This window comes from Carassius gibelio, chromosome A18 (genome assembly GCF_023724105.1).
Source record: "Carassius gibelio isolate Cgi1373 ecotype wild population from Czech Republic chromosome A18, carGib1.2-hapl.c, whole genome shotgun sequence".
NCBI classification, from domain to species: domain Eukaryota; kingdom Metazoa; phylum Chordata; class Actinopteri; order Cypriniformes; family Cyprinidae; genus Carassius; species Carassius gibelio.
Genome location: NC_068388.1, coordinates 23,228,332 through 23,241,187, shown reverse-complemented (window position 1 = coordinate 23,241,187; position 12,856 = coordinate 23,228,332). Strand labels below are relative to the sequence as shown.

At 32.6% G+C, this 12,856-nt stretch overlaps 1 protein-coding gene across 2 annotated transcripts; it reads right to left on the bottom strand.

Annotated features, from left to right (window-relative positions):
* Positions 1-580: 580 nt before the first annotated feature.
* On the bottom strand, positions 581-5,547 carry LOC127933860 (transmembrane gamma-carboxyglutamic acid protein 4). 2 transcript variants are annotated; one of them, XM_052530888.1, is made up of 8 exons: positions 5,469-5,547; positions 5,157-5,352; positions 4,912-5,021; positions 4,263-4,426; positions 3,929-3,956; positions 2,651-2,789; positions 2,342-2,527; positions 581-1,438 (listed from the first exon to the last, which is right to left on the bottom strand). In XM_052530888.1, the coding sequence occupies exons 3-8, from the start codon at positions 5,009-5,011 to the stop codon at positions 1,411-1,413; spliced, it is 645 nt and encodes a 214-aa protein (XP_052386848.1). In that variant the 5' UTR covers positions 5,012-5,021; positions 5,157-5,352; positions 5,469-5,547; the 3' UTR covers positions 581-1,410. The 2 variants fall into 2 exon arrangements, with proteins under 2 accessions (XP_052386848.1, XP_052386849.1); XM_052530889.1 differs by lacking the exon at positions 5,469-5,547 and adding an exon at positions 5,353-5,468 and having other exon boundaries at positions 5,157-5,280.
* Positions 5,548-12,856: the final 7,309 nt, after the last annotated feature.

Sequence of the window (12,856 nt, the reverse complement as noted above, 5' to 3'; positions counted from 1 at the left end):
AAGCTGTATTTTTAACATTACTCCAGTCTTCAGTGTCACATGAGCCTTCAGAAATGAATGCTCAGTAAATATTTCTGATTATTATCAATGTTAATAATAGTTTTAGTGCTTTGTGGAAACTGTGACTATTCAAACGTTTTGGGAAAGTTGAAAAAAAGAAAAGAAAGTAATACTTTTATTCAGTAAGTATGCTTGATCAAAATTTACAGTAAAGGCTGTTCCACACACACACACACACACACACACACACACACAAACACAAATATTAGGCATTAACTTCTTTCAAAAACATCTTAATTTTCCCAAATCTCAATTATTACAAACTTTTCTCCAGTAGTGTACATAAAATTTGTTTGGGATTCTGATAGGCCTTATATAAATGTAAGTCACCCAACATTTTTGTAATCAACAACCATTAACCTGCTTAACATTTGCAAACAATATCTGACTCTCAATAGACCTTGAAATTGTATTATCATTTACCTGAAAATTATTTTGGTGTATTAGCTTTAGTGATATCTAAGCCAAGCATTTATCATCATGCACCAAAATGCAACAAGACAACACTTACATACAAAAATAGTCAACAAAGAAGAAAGTTTATTATAAAGTCTATTAATAGCCCTATGATAACATAGCCTCGCCACTATCATTCAAAAGGCATCAAAGAAGTGCTTCAGCCTCCAGAAACCTCTCGTACATCTGTACAGTATCAACCGCTTGGCAAAATGCCCTTTAAAGCTGGGTTTTTATGCCAGTAGAATTAAATACAATTATTAAATAAGATGATCAATAATAATCAATAAGATTAAAGCAACATTACTAGTTTATCTATACGCACAAGGTTTAGTGCAAAATCACAGCGTGACATACGTGCTCTGACATTAGAGGAGGTAATCTTGTTTTTGAAGTGCTGTTCACAGAATTATTTCTCAGAAATGTACACCAAACACTGATCCAGTCAGTACACAAATTCAAAGTCACACTCTAGATCATTATAATGGACTATAGCATACAAAAAAAAATTATACAATTATTTGTCCTTCATAAAAGCCCACCATATTAAATGAAATATTATTATCATCAATCAAAATTAGATTTCAGTTGTTATAGTTTTAATTAAACACTATTAAAAATAATTTGAAAAAGAGTAAAAATGGTGATTAGGTTTTAAAGTTTATCTTGCTAGATTATTTCTAACTATCTACATACACTATACAAAAATATGTTTTAATTAATTGCCTAATAAGACTTAAAGCTGCAATGCATTACCAAATTTTACCAATAATTATATTAGTGGGATATTCCAGGGAGTTACATCCGAATGGTTTAACACATTTTCAGTTCAGTAAAAAAATAAAATAAAATGGTTTAGTCCATCCTGATTCAGTTTGGCAAACAATGGTATAGTTATCGTCGGCTGCTGCCAGGCCTGGAACTGTGGACAGATATTAGATGTGTGGAGTTAGATATGAGACACTATTACACTATAAGAAACTAAAAACTAAAGAATAGAATGATGCTTGTGGAGGCAGCAACATTTTTTGAAAGCATAGTTTCAGCCGAAATGTAAATTTGCTCATCTTTTACTCACCCTGAGGCCATCTAAGATGCAGATGAGTTTATCTCTTCACAGGAACAGATTTGGAGAAAAGTAGCATTTCAACACTTGGTCATCAATGTATGCTCTGCAGTGAATGGGTGCCGTCAAAATGAGAGTCCAAACAGCTGATAAAAACATCACAATAATCCACACCACTCCAGTCCATCAGTTAACATATTAAAAAGTGAAGTGCTGTGTGTTTGTGAAAAAAAACGAATCATCATTAAGATGTTTTCAACAGCAAACCATTGCTTCTGGCTAAAATACAAAAACCTCTATCCGTAATATTGCTTTCTCCAGTAAAAAAAAGTCTGCTTTTCTGAATCAAGAGACAAATATGCAAAGATCAAGCACCGTTTACTGGCGAAAACAGTCCAAAATAGTTCTAAACAAATATGTTTTGATGTGAAAGACCAGCAGTGGACGGAGTGGCGTGGATTACTTGTGGATCATTGAGATGTTTTTATCAGCTGTTTGGACTCTCATCTGGTGAGCAAGTAATGCAATACTTTATTTCTCAGATAAAGAAACAAACTCATCTGCATCCCAGATGACCTGAGAGGTGGGTAAAGATTACATTTTTTGGTGAAACAGTTATTACAACTCATTGCATTTATTTATTATGAAGAAACTCTAAATGGGTGGTAACAAGCAATTAAATGACATAATAAAGGTGTGTTAAAAACGACAGAGAGATTACATAAGTGAACAGGGTCAAATGAAAATGCGTGTTGGTACCCAGGATACGGCGGAGGCGGGGCATCATGTGGTCCGTTGATGGCAATGGCCTGTTCATAAGAAGGTAAACCATGAGCATCTGTGCTGGAATTGGAGCCCGTGTGAGGAATAGGATGCAGAGAGACCTCCTCCAGTCTCCGGATGATCACAGTGGCATTGCTTCGGGTGGATCGGCGTCTGATGGAGCTAAAATTAAAAAGCAAAACATTGCATTCACTCTCTCCGGATCCTACAGCAAATGACGAACTCTTAGAATAATTCTTTCAAACATAGAGAATGTGCTTCACACATCATATCGCAAAGCCTTACCCTCGGAAGCCATGGTCTTTATTCCTCCCCTTGCAGAAGTACCAGAGAAGGAGGCCAACTATAACAATAAAGACTCCAGCGGAGATGATGCCCACCAGCAATGCTGTTACATCAACTTTAGACTGGGATTCACCCTGATCTATGAATACAGGTGGAAATAAGTGATCAAATAATACAGTTACCAAAAACCTAAAATACAATTTTTATTTGAGAAGTATTATTTTAATATCTGTTAGTTATGCATTTATTTGATCAAAAATACAATAAAAACTGTAAGCTTTTGAAATTTTATTACATTTAACAACCGTTTTCAATTTGAATATGCTACATCATAAAATGTAAATTATTCCTGTGATGTCAAAACTGAAATTTCGGGTGCCATTACTCCAGTATTGATCCTTCTCAAATCATTCTAATATCATTGTAATTATCATTGGGGCTCAATTATTAATAATGTTTCTGATTATAATTTAAAAACAGTTTTTCCCCTTAAATATGTTAAGGAAACTTTTTTTTAAGGATTCTTTGATGAATAGTAAGTATGAAAGAACAGCATTTAGTGAAAGTGAAATATACACTTTTTTTTAAACATTATAAGCATGTATACATTATAATCAATTATAAAACAATTTAATGCAGCTTTGCTTAATAAAAGTATTCTTTTCTTTTTTTAAATCTTTCTTCTAACTTTGAAATGGTACTGTATCATTGTTTACACGAAAATATAAAGCAGCATAAACGGTTTTCAGCATTGATAATAATAATAAATGTGTCTTGAGCAACAAATTAGCATATGATAATGATTTCTGAAGGATCATATGAGACGGAAGACTGGAGTAATGATGCTGAAAATTCAGCTTTGCATCATATGAATAAGTTACATTTCAAAATGTATAGTTATTTTAAACTGTAATAATATTTCACAATATTACTGTATTTTTTTATTTAAATGCAAAACATGGTGAGTGTAAGAGATCTCTTTTTAAAACATTCAAATCATCTTAATTACTCCAAACATTTTACTGGTAGTATACATGGAAAGATGTAACATAAATGGAAATTTACAATCAAAAATTCAGATTCAGACAAACACAATGATGAAAAAAAGTGGAACTTTGATGAACTGGGAATATTACATTAGTATAGAAGTCTGGATGAACAGGTTTTTTTTAGCAGATACATATTTGACTTAGAAGATGAAAAGATATCAGTGTTTTGTTTTTTTTGCAGTTTCTGTTAAGGGTAAATCATTCAGGTGTATGTGTGACAAAAACTCACCCGATGTATATATCTTCCAAAAGTTATTCTGTCAAATCAAAAAGTAAATGTGAATTAAAGTCCATTATGAAATTAACAAATGGATGTTTGTTAATGCATATGTGTATTAAGAACTGATAATCAGATGAATGCAGGGAGTGTGCTGTTCCAAACACACTTTGGTATCACTTTTTAATAATCATCCTCATTTGTACTGCCTAAAAATGAGAGTTGTCTGCCCAAATCCAACCCATGGGCAAGTACACATGACAATGTCGTTTAACTAGGAGTGCTTGTCACTGCCTGTGTAATTAATAAAATCCATTATTCAAGAATAATAATGGGATTACTCAACTGTATCAGGGATATTCTCAAAGACTTCCCGAGCCTCCTCGTAATTGCATATCTCCTCGTAGCACTCACGTTCTAGATTACCTGGGGTGAAGATCTCAAAGTCGAAGCGGTTGAACAACAGGTGCCGTCCTAAAAATGTGTTGGCCTCCTGGTCCACAACAAACACTACAGGGCACCAATATCAATGTCAAATGTGTCAAAATCATAATCAAATAATCAAAGTATATAAATATTATATATATATATATATATATATATATATATATATATATATATATATATATATATATATATATATATAATTATTATTATTAAAAAAAATCAGAGAATAGAGATGAAATACAAAACATAATTTGATAAAAAATATAAAATAAATCTGCACATAACCATAAAAACTAAATTAATGGACATCATTACTTTACAATAAGTCTCATAAACGTACACTTACATCTTAGATCATGACAGGATTTTAATAGGAGATTGTGCTTTCATTGTTGTGTTTAAAAACAAAATGTTATATATATATTGTTTTTAAACACAACAATGAAAGCACAATCTCCAATTTATATATATATATATATATATATATATATATATATATATATATATATATATATATATATATATATATATATAAAAGCATTGCTCACCTTTACTGTCTAGATCTGTTGGTGTTTGTAGGGTTTTTCTCATACACGCACAGTGTCCACATAAAGTGAAGTGACACAGCAGGAGGACAAATATAAGCATTTCTGGTCAACTGTGAGGGAAAAGGACATCAATTCGAGCTACTCAACAAGGAACGATAGACTGAAACACACACCCATACAAGGAAAAAGACTAGCTTTGATGGTCGAGATCGAAAGAATGTGAAGGAAGATATCAAATGACTTACCTTTGAATATTAGTTTATACTTCCAAAATTAAGCGTTCCAACTTTATTTCATTTCCAGAGAGCACCTGAAGACATTCATGGCTTGGACCAAATGTCATTTATTGTTTCCAGGAAATGAGAGTTTCTGTTTACAGCACAAACACAAACTGTTGAGTTGGAAAACACCTGCTCAGACCCGACTAATCGATCGTCATACCTGTCCAGGAGTGAGAGAAGAACGAGAACAAGAGTCGAGCTCACGAAACCTACTATGGCAAAGGATGAGCTCGTGAATATAGTTCACGTTTCATGACGTTTGTCCTGTACGCCTACCTGGTTTGACGAAACGCAGACGTTGTGAGCGAATTCCAAAGCTTTTCAAATGTATGTTAACTAAAATAAACATAAACAAAAACAAATAACAAGAATAAAACGTCACGTCACTGTATGGCTCTCATATCATGTCAAATAATATTGGTTGTGGCCAGAAGAAACCGGAAGTTAAGATTAAATAGAATTTTCAACCTATTAGATTGTGTTTTATTAACGTCTACACCTACCCAAACTCAAACCTACCCTTACAATAATGCAAAAATCATTATTGTTGTACAGTGTGAGAAAAACTACGCTATATCGATGTGCGCATGCCCAGCTGTTTTTGCTGTATTCCTTGCCTTAACCAAGAATATTGAGTCAATTGGCTTCGCCATAGTAGAATACTTAATCTATTCCCAAGCGAAACTGGTTGTATGGTTGCTTTGTGTCACAAATTAGGGAAATGAGGTTTACTTGAGTATTTTACATCTATTCTGTCAGTGCCAAACGTGCTGACATTCATGAGATGTAACGATTCACTCAACACACGATTCGATTCACTTCACGATACGATTTTCTCGGGATTTTATTTGTATTTATTTGTTTTTTTTAAGCCAAATCGTAAATGAAAGGTTTCCTAGTTTGAAAACAAAGCTGCACATTTCTTTGTGAATCAGAAATGTCAAATAACAAAACTAAATTTACACTTTAAAACAAACCCCAAATCAAATAAATAAAGTAAAACATAAATAAAAAAAACAACTTCAAATGAACAAAGGCTTTGCTTGTGCTCTTTCCATTCAAAATTAGAGTCAACCACTGTATTTGAATCACAATCCAAACAAAGATGCTGAATACAAGCAGCATAAGCAGTTTAAATCTAAATTAGATTGTATAATTTGACATTTTAAAACAAAAACAGAATGCTCTGACTTTAGTTTTGTCAAACTATACTACATAAAACATTTGCATGAAACAAAGACAGCAGAAGCTATGAATGAGACACAGTTTCACTCTCTGCCAGCAGGTGGCGCTTATGGAACAGCAGCGTTTCTTCATGAATGCTGCTTAATATGCATTACACAGAGACCAGATGAAAATAAAATATCATCTAAACTTTTCTAAAGACAGTCAGTTTCCCTCAGAGATACATTCATATAAACTCCCACCCCCAAATGTAACATATCAACCGATTTAAATCGTCACATATTTGTATACATTTTCACCTGGCTTGCGATTAATCATTACATCCCTTTTCATGATGTTTGTGATTTTTGTAATGCTGAAGACAATTCTGATTGTAATTTTAACTTTAGTAAATATGTTTAGCAGACCAGTCCAGTATGTTTAGAAAGACATTATTATATTTTCTGAAAACATAAGAGACAAGGATCTTGGAAATATTTTTTTTTTTTAATTTTGCAACAATGAATATACTATCTTAAATTATATATCTAAAAAAAAAAAAAATGTATAGTTAACCTCAAAATAATAATTACTTACCCTCAAGTTCCTAAAATCCTTTATGAATTTATTTCTTCTTTTGAACATAAAATAATAATATGAAAGAATATGATTAAAGAATATGAAATTAATAAAAGAATATGATTAACCAAACAGTTGATGGACACCATTGGCTTCCACAGGAAGGAAAACAGATACAATGGATGTCAGCATTGATCATCAACTCTATGGTTACACATATTCTTCGAAATATCTCCTTTCATGTTCCACAGAAGAAAGAAATCCAGGTTTGGAACATCTTGAGGATAAGTAAATGATAATTTTATTATTATTTCTTTTCTGGGTGAATATTCCTTTAAAAAGTTTCAACCACAGCTAGATGTTACTTTAATGAACCACTAGATGTCACAGAAAACTTGGTGACCACAGATCATTTGTTGAAAGCTTTGAGCAAAAGTTGAATTTCATTTTCAGAATCTTGTGAAAACACGTGACAGTTTGTCCCAACCTTTCATTTATTAAAAACATAATTTATGAAAACAACTTTTGACCTTTATTTTATAGTTAACTCTTGTCTGAATCAATGTTACTTTAATAACACTTAGATACTAGATTTTAGTTAATACCCCCCCCCCCAAATGAAAATTTTCAGTCTTAAGACTTGATCTGACATCTAAAATTTAGATTGTAAACTGTATTTTATTTTATTTTTTATTTTTTTGCTGCGTTAGTACTATCCCGTAGTAGACAGAGGCAATCGTTTCTATACAAGTGATACAGGCTTGTAGTAATGACAAATTTACTGTCAGGAGACTGAAACCCTGGCTTTGACCCTTGAGGAGTGCAGGATATATTTATAGACTGCATGTTTGTAATTAACCTTGTTAAAACATTAACATTAACATTGTTAAATGTACAGAAGCACGTCTTTACCCATAAAAACATTCACCAGAACCATATGTATCTTCATGTCATCTATGAAACATCAACAAGGCTCTCAATGCATTACCATGCTGCAGCTGATAAGATGACTTCATGCTCCATGGAGACCACAAAAATAAATAATCTTCTTATAAATATCTTGAACATAGCAAACAGCACAGACAAACCTCATCACTTCATAATCTGATCACCTCATATCTATGCTTTCTGGGGAAGACAACTCCTCCTCTGCCTCACCCAGATGATCTCCAGCAAGGAAAAGTCCCCAGTTTAACAGCAGTGATGTATTTGTGTTCCTCCTGGAGACTGGTGCTAATTGAACATTAATACGCTGGACTATTTCAGCAGGGGTCTGGAAACTGTTGCAGCATCATACTGTGGCAAGCCATTTTTACATTTCATCAAAACCTACTAGTATCTCTTCTGATGCTACTACTTTTTTAATTTTTTTCTCTCTTTCTTTCTTTTTTAGATAACTATATTTAATTAGGTAGTAGTACTTAGCTCCTAGTGCCTATTGTTTAGGTACTAGTACTTATTAGATTCTAGTTTGTATTTATTAGACACTAGTACTGATTTCAGTAGTGACTAGTAACTGTTCTGCTGTCATTCATATATCATCTATTCAGTTCAACTACTCAGTATTTATTCCAATAATGACTAGTATGTTTATTTTTTTAATATATTACTAATAGGTATTTATTAGATACTACTACATATTTATTAAATACTATTACTTTTCATTAAATATTAGTAGATCTCAATAGTTATTCATTACTAGTACTTACTATACTAACTACTTATTTACCCAACTTATGTTATGTACTGGTCAGAATAGCCACTGTAATGTTCGATTAAAAATCTTACCAGCAACATTTGATATAAGCATCTTATAAATTTGTACAAGTATCTATCGAATAATAGCTAGTATTTAATGATTAAGTATATAATAATAGGTACAAGTATCTAAAAAATTTAGTACTTAAGTTATAACTATTAGTACGTAAAAATATGGACTAGTCACAATTGGAAAACATAGTCAAAACTGAATAGTTATCCGAATGACAGATGCTCATAAAAGTCATTACCAAAAATTAGAGTTAGTCACAACTGAAATAAGTATTAGCATCTATTTAATAGGTAGTATCGAATGAATGAGTACTAGCATCTATTTAATAGGAACTGTAGTATCTCATAAATAAGTACTATACCTAAAACAATAAGTAAAAATAAGTACTAGTATCTATTTAATAGGTACTAGTATCAAATAATATTGTAGAAACTTATTTTTCTGTAAATTAGTTTTGCAACGATTTGTATTGTGAAAAGCGCTATACAAATAAAATTGAATTGAATTGAATTAATGAACTACCTAACTATCTATTGTACTAGCATCTTTTAAAAAGTACTAGTATAAAGAATAAGCAGTGGTAGCCAACAAATATGTACTATTTCCTAATGAAATGGAATGAACTAGTAGCTTTGAGGGAAGTCGTGGCCTAATGGTTAGAGAGTCGGACTCCCAATCGAAAGGTTGTGAGTTCGAGTCCCGGGCTGGCAGGAATTGTGGGTGGGGGGAGTGCATGTACAGTTCTCTCTCCACCTTCAATACCACGACTTAGGTGCCCTTGAGCAAGGCATCGAACCCCCAACTGCTCCCCGGGCGCCACAGCATAAATGGCTTCCCGCTGCTCCGGGTGTGTGTTCACAGTGTGTGTGTGTGTGTGTTCACTGCTCTGTGTGTGTGCACTTCGGATGGGTTAAATGCAGAGCACAAATTCTGAGTATGGGTCACCATACTTGGCTGAATGTCACGTCACTTAACAAAATTAGTAGTAGCATGAAAATAGATAGGGTACAATGGGGCTAAAGTCACCCCAGGTTAAAAGGCGCCTTTGGTTTTATTTTCCTCTAAATCACAAGATGGCACAAAAACATGGCATAGCACTTTCCAAAACAGGAAGCACATGCAAATGTGGCAGGTACTTGACAAGATCGCAGGCAGCAGCAAAAAGTTGATTCTGTGCTAATTTGATCTAATATTTGATGTTTTTTAAAATGTTGTAGATTTAAGTAGCAACTGAGAATTGTTAAAATTATTGAATATATTTTGATAATTTAATATTTTGATAATAGGTAATCAAAGCAACAGTTTTCAATAACGGAAGAATATGTCAAAGTATGGTTTTTAGGGCGAAAGGCACAATTATTTACATGATAATAAATAGCTGGCTGACTTTTCCAATTGTTGACATGATTAGTTTCAGATGGTAAATATATATTATGTTCGTTGTCCATCTTAGAGATAATCACCATGTTTATAATGAAAACATCATATTTTATCATATTAATGATATAAAATAATAAAATGTTATTTGTTGTTACCATTGTAAATCTGTATTGCATTATGGGATCTCCTCCAATACTTTCACAATCTTTACTTTTTAAAATAACTTTATTTCTGTGTTTTTAAAGTATTTTTTTTGTTCCAATATATTTTAATGAATATTAAATGTATATATTTATTAAATATATTTATTGACAAAATAAGATGAAAATAGTACAACTTTGTTAAAGTGATTGTTTTGAACAAGTATTAAGATAGACATTATTCAAACCATTATTTTAGCTAAATTATTTGTATCAATACTGTATACCTTTTATCCGTGTGTGGGGTTAAAGTCCCTTGTTGATACCTCATACATGTATAAGATATTTAAACAAAACAAACCATTTGTACGAATTACTTCATACAAAAACTTTTGCTCCATAAATGTTCAATACAAAACATAAAGATTGTTATAGAGTGGGACACTCTGAATGGGATAATACTGGTCTGGTAGTTTCCTTTGACAGGGCTCCGGTCAGAGAGAAGGGCACGGAGAAATTATTCCAGCAAACTTTAATATTGTAGTTTGGGTACACGCATTGGTGTACAAATAGGTAAATGTGTGGGTGTGTGTGGTCTATAAAAGAAAAAAGAATAAAATAATATACAAAAGTATAAAAAAAATATGTACAAAGGTATACGGTAATATCCAATTCAATAATAAACATTGAATATAAGGTACAAAAGGTATGCCTTTAACCCCGTTGTTCACTACTAGTACGGTTTAATGATTAAATGTTAAAACCACTTGCCATAAACGGCCCGCTGCACTGAACGCAGTTAAGCAGCGTCTGTCCACACCGGTCCTGGCAGAGAGCTGATATAAAAGTCACATTCCTGTCTTTATCTGCTGTTGTTAGTCCAAACGACGTTGAACTCGTCAGAACCCCGGAGGATTTTAAACATGCGTTTTGCTCTGGATGAATAATGACGGATAACTGGGGTCTGCTGCTGGAAACGCGATAATATCTCTACAATGGGAAATACCTCCTGCTAGCTTGCAGGATTCATGGTTTATAGTGTCGGACTCGGAAGTATGCCAAATTTGAAAACGCATTCTGAGGAAAAGATTTATTCTGTTTATTTTGCGCTGAAATTATGATATCGACTTTCATCAGCTTTGGCAAATCATTTTAAGCTCAGCAGAAAATCACCCAACTATTACTCAACTGTAATACTTGAGTTATGAAAAATAAACAGGTTATCACACAGAAAGTTATGAAATATGTACAGAGAGCCCCCCCCAAAAAAGGGAACTGGAAACTTTAGGTCATTACATAAAACATCAAACCAAGTGGGATTTGTTTTAAATAAATAGCACAAGCAAAGCGTTTTGCAAAAATAAGTTTTGATCATAAATGGCATAAAATAAAATTTTAGCATATTTAATATTTGGTCATTTGATCTGAATATAAACATTTGTGAGATTTAGTCAATCAGTTTCGATGTTAATTTATCTTATATTGTGTTTTGAAATTTCTGGACACAATGTTTTTAGATTCGAAGAGAATTTTTTTTTTTTTGAAGTGAAAATATGAAATGAGATCTTTGAGTAAGATGCCTCAAGCCCACCTCTTCCTGGATGTTATAATTTATTACTTTAATATTATTTATGGGTTATTATTCAAAAGTTATATGTGCATTTCAGAAGGCTACATAATCTTCACTATTCATATAAACCTATAGGCTAATTTAATTAAATCATTAATTATATTTCAAAGTGTTACCACATTTTTCAGTTAGTAACACTTTATGGTGCATCGTCATCCTAAAATAGCTTTATATAAAAGTTACAATTTAAAAATGTAATGAAAAAAAAGTAAATGCACATTGTTTTCCCCCCTTTATTATATATAATATTAAGTGCCTGAATACTTGTGGGGCCACCGTATAACCAAAGAGATAAGAAACAGCTACCACTTCTCTCAGAGCAGAAATATGATTCACTTAAATCGCACACAGTGGATAAAGAAAAGGAGACATAACTGGTAGATCTCACACAACACATCGTTTGGGCATTAACTGTTCCCCTGGGATAGTACGTGCAAATGGAGAGGGGAAGGAAGAGGGAAATTTTGCACTTCATTGAAACATTTCTCTTACAATTCAATTCAAGTTTATTTTTATAGTGCTTTTTACGATAAAAAAGATTACAAAGCAACTTTAAGTTTCTACAATATTTAGTAGTAGCTTATAAGTTGCGACTGTCAATTTATGTGCATATGACAGGATTTTTCAGAAAAATTAATACAAGACATAGTCAACCACATGATGAACATTATTAACAGCAATTATTATATTATGCAATCACACTTGTTATTTCTGTATGTTGTTTCAGGGATAAGCATCATCTGGGGTCCTCTGAGGGTCAGCATCATCTCTTCTCAGGTGTTCTGGATCCAGACTGGAGCTTGTGTAAATCATAGTTACCACGGGATGTAAATCCTGTAGCGGAACAGAGAAACAAATAGAGACATCATTAGCGTAGCTGCTGTTCCAACAAAGTAAAATTAATTAGTTTAACCAAAGATAAAGAATAAGAATGCGCATTTGATCAGATGAAACTACAGTCACAAATTATGAGATGCATTATTCGAATGCTTGGCGAAAG

Excerpts from the sequence above, each read along its gene's own strand:
- LOC127933860 (XM_052530888.1), bottom strand. The coding sequence starts at position 5,011 with ATGCTTATATTTGTCCTCCTGCTGTGTCACTTCACTTTATGTGGACAC. Across the intron at positions 3,957-4,262 it reads TTGAGAATATCCCTGATACA|AATAACTTTTGGAAGATATA; the intron begins GTTGAGTAATCC and ends TTGATTTGACAG. Across the intron at positions 2,790-3,928 it reads TTGGAAGATATATACATCGG|ATCAGGGTGAATCCCAGTCT; the intron begins GTGAGTTTTTGT and ends CTGTATTCATAG.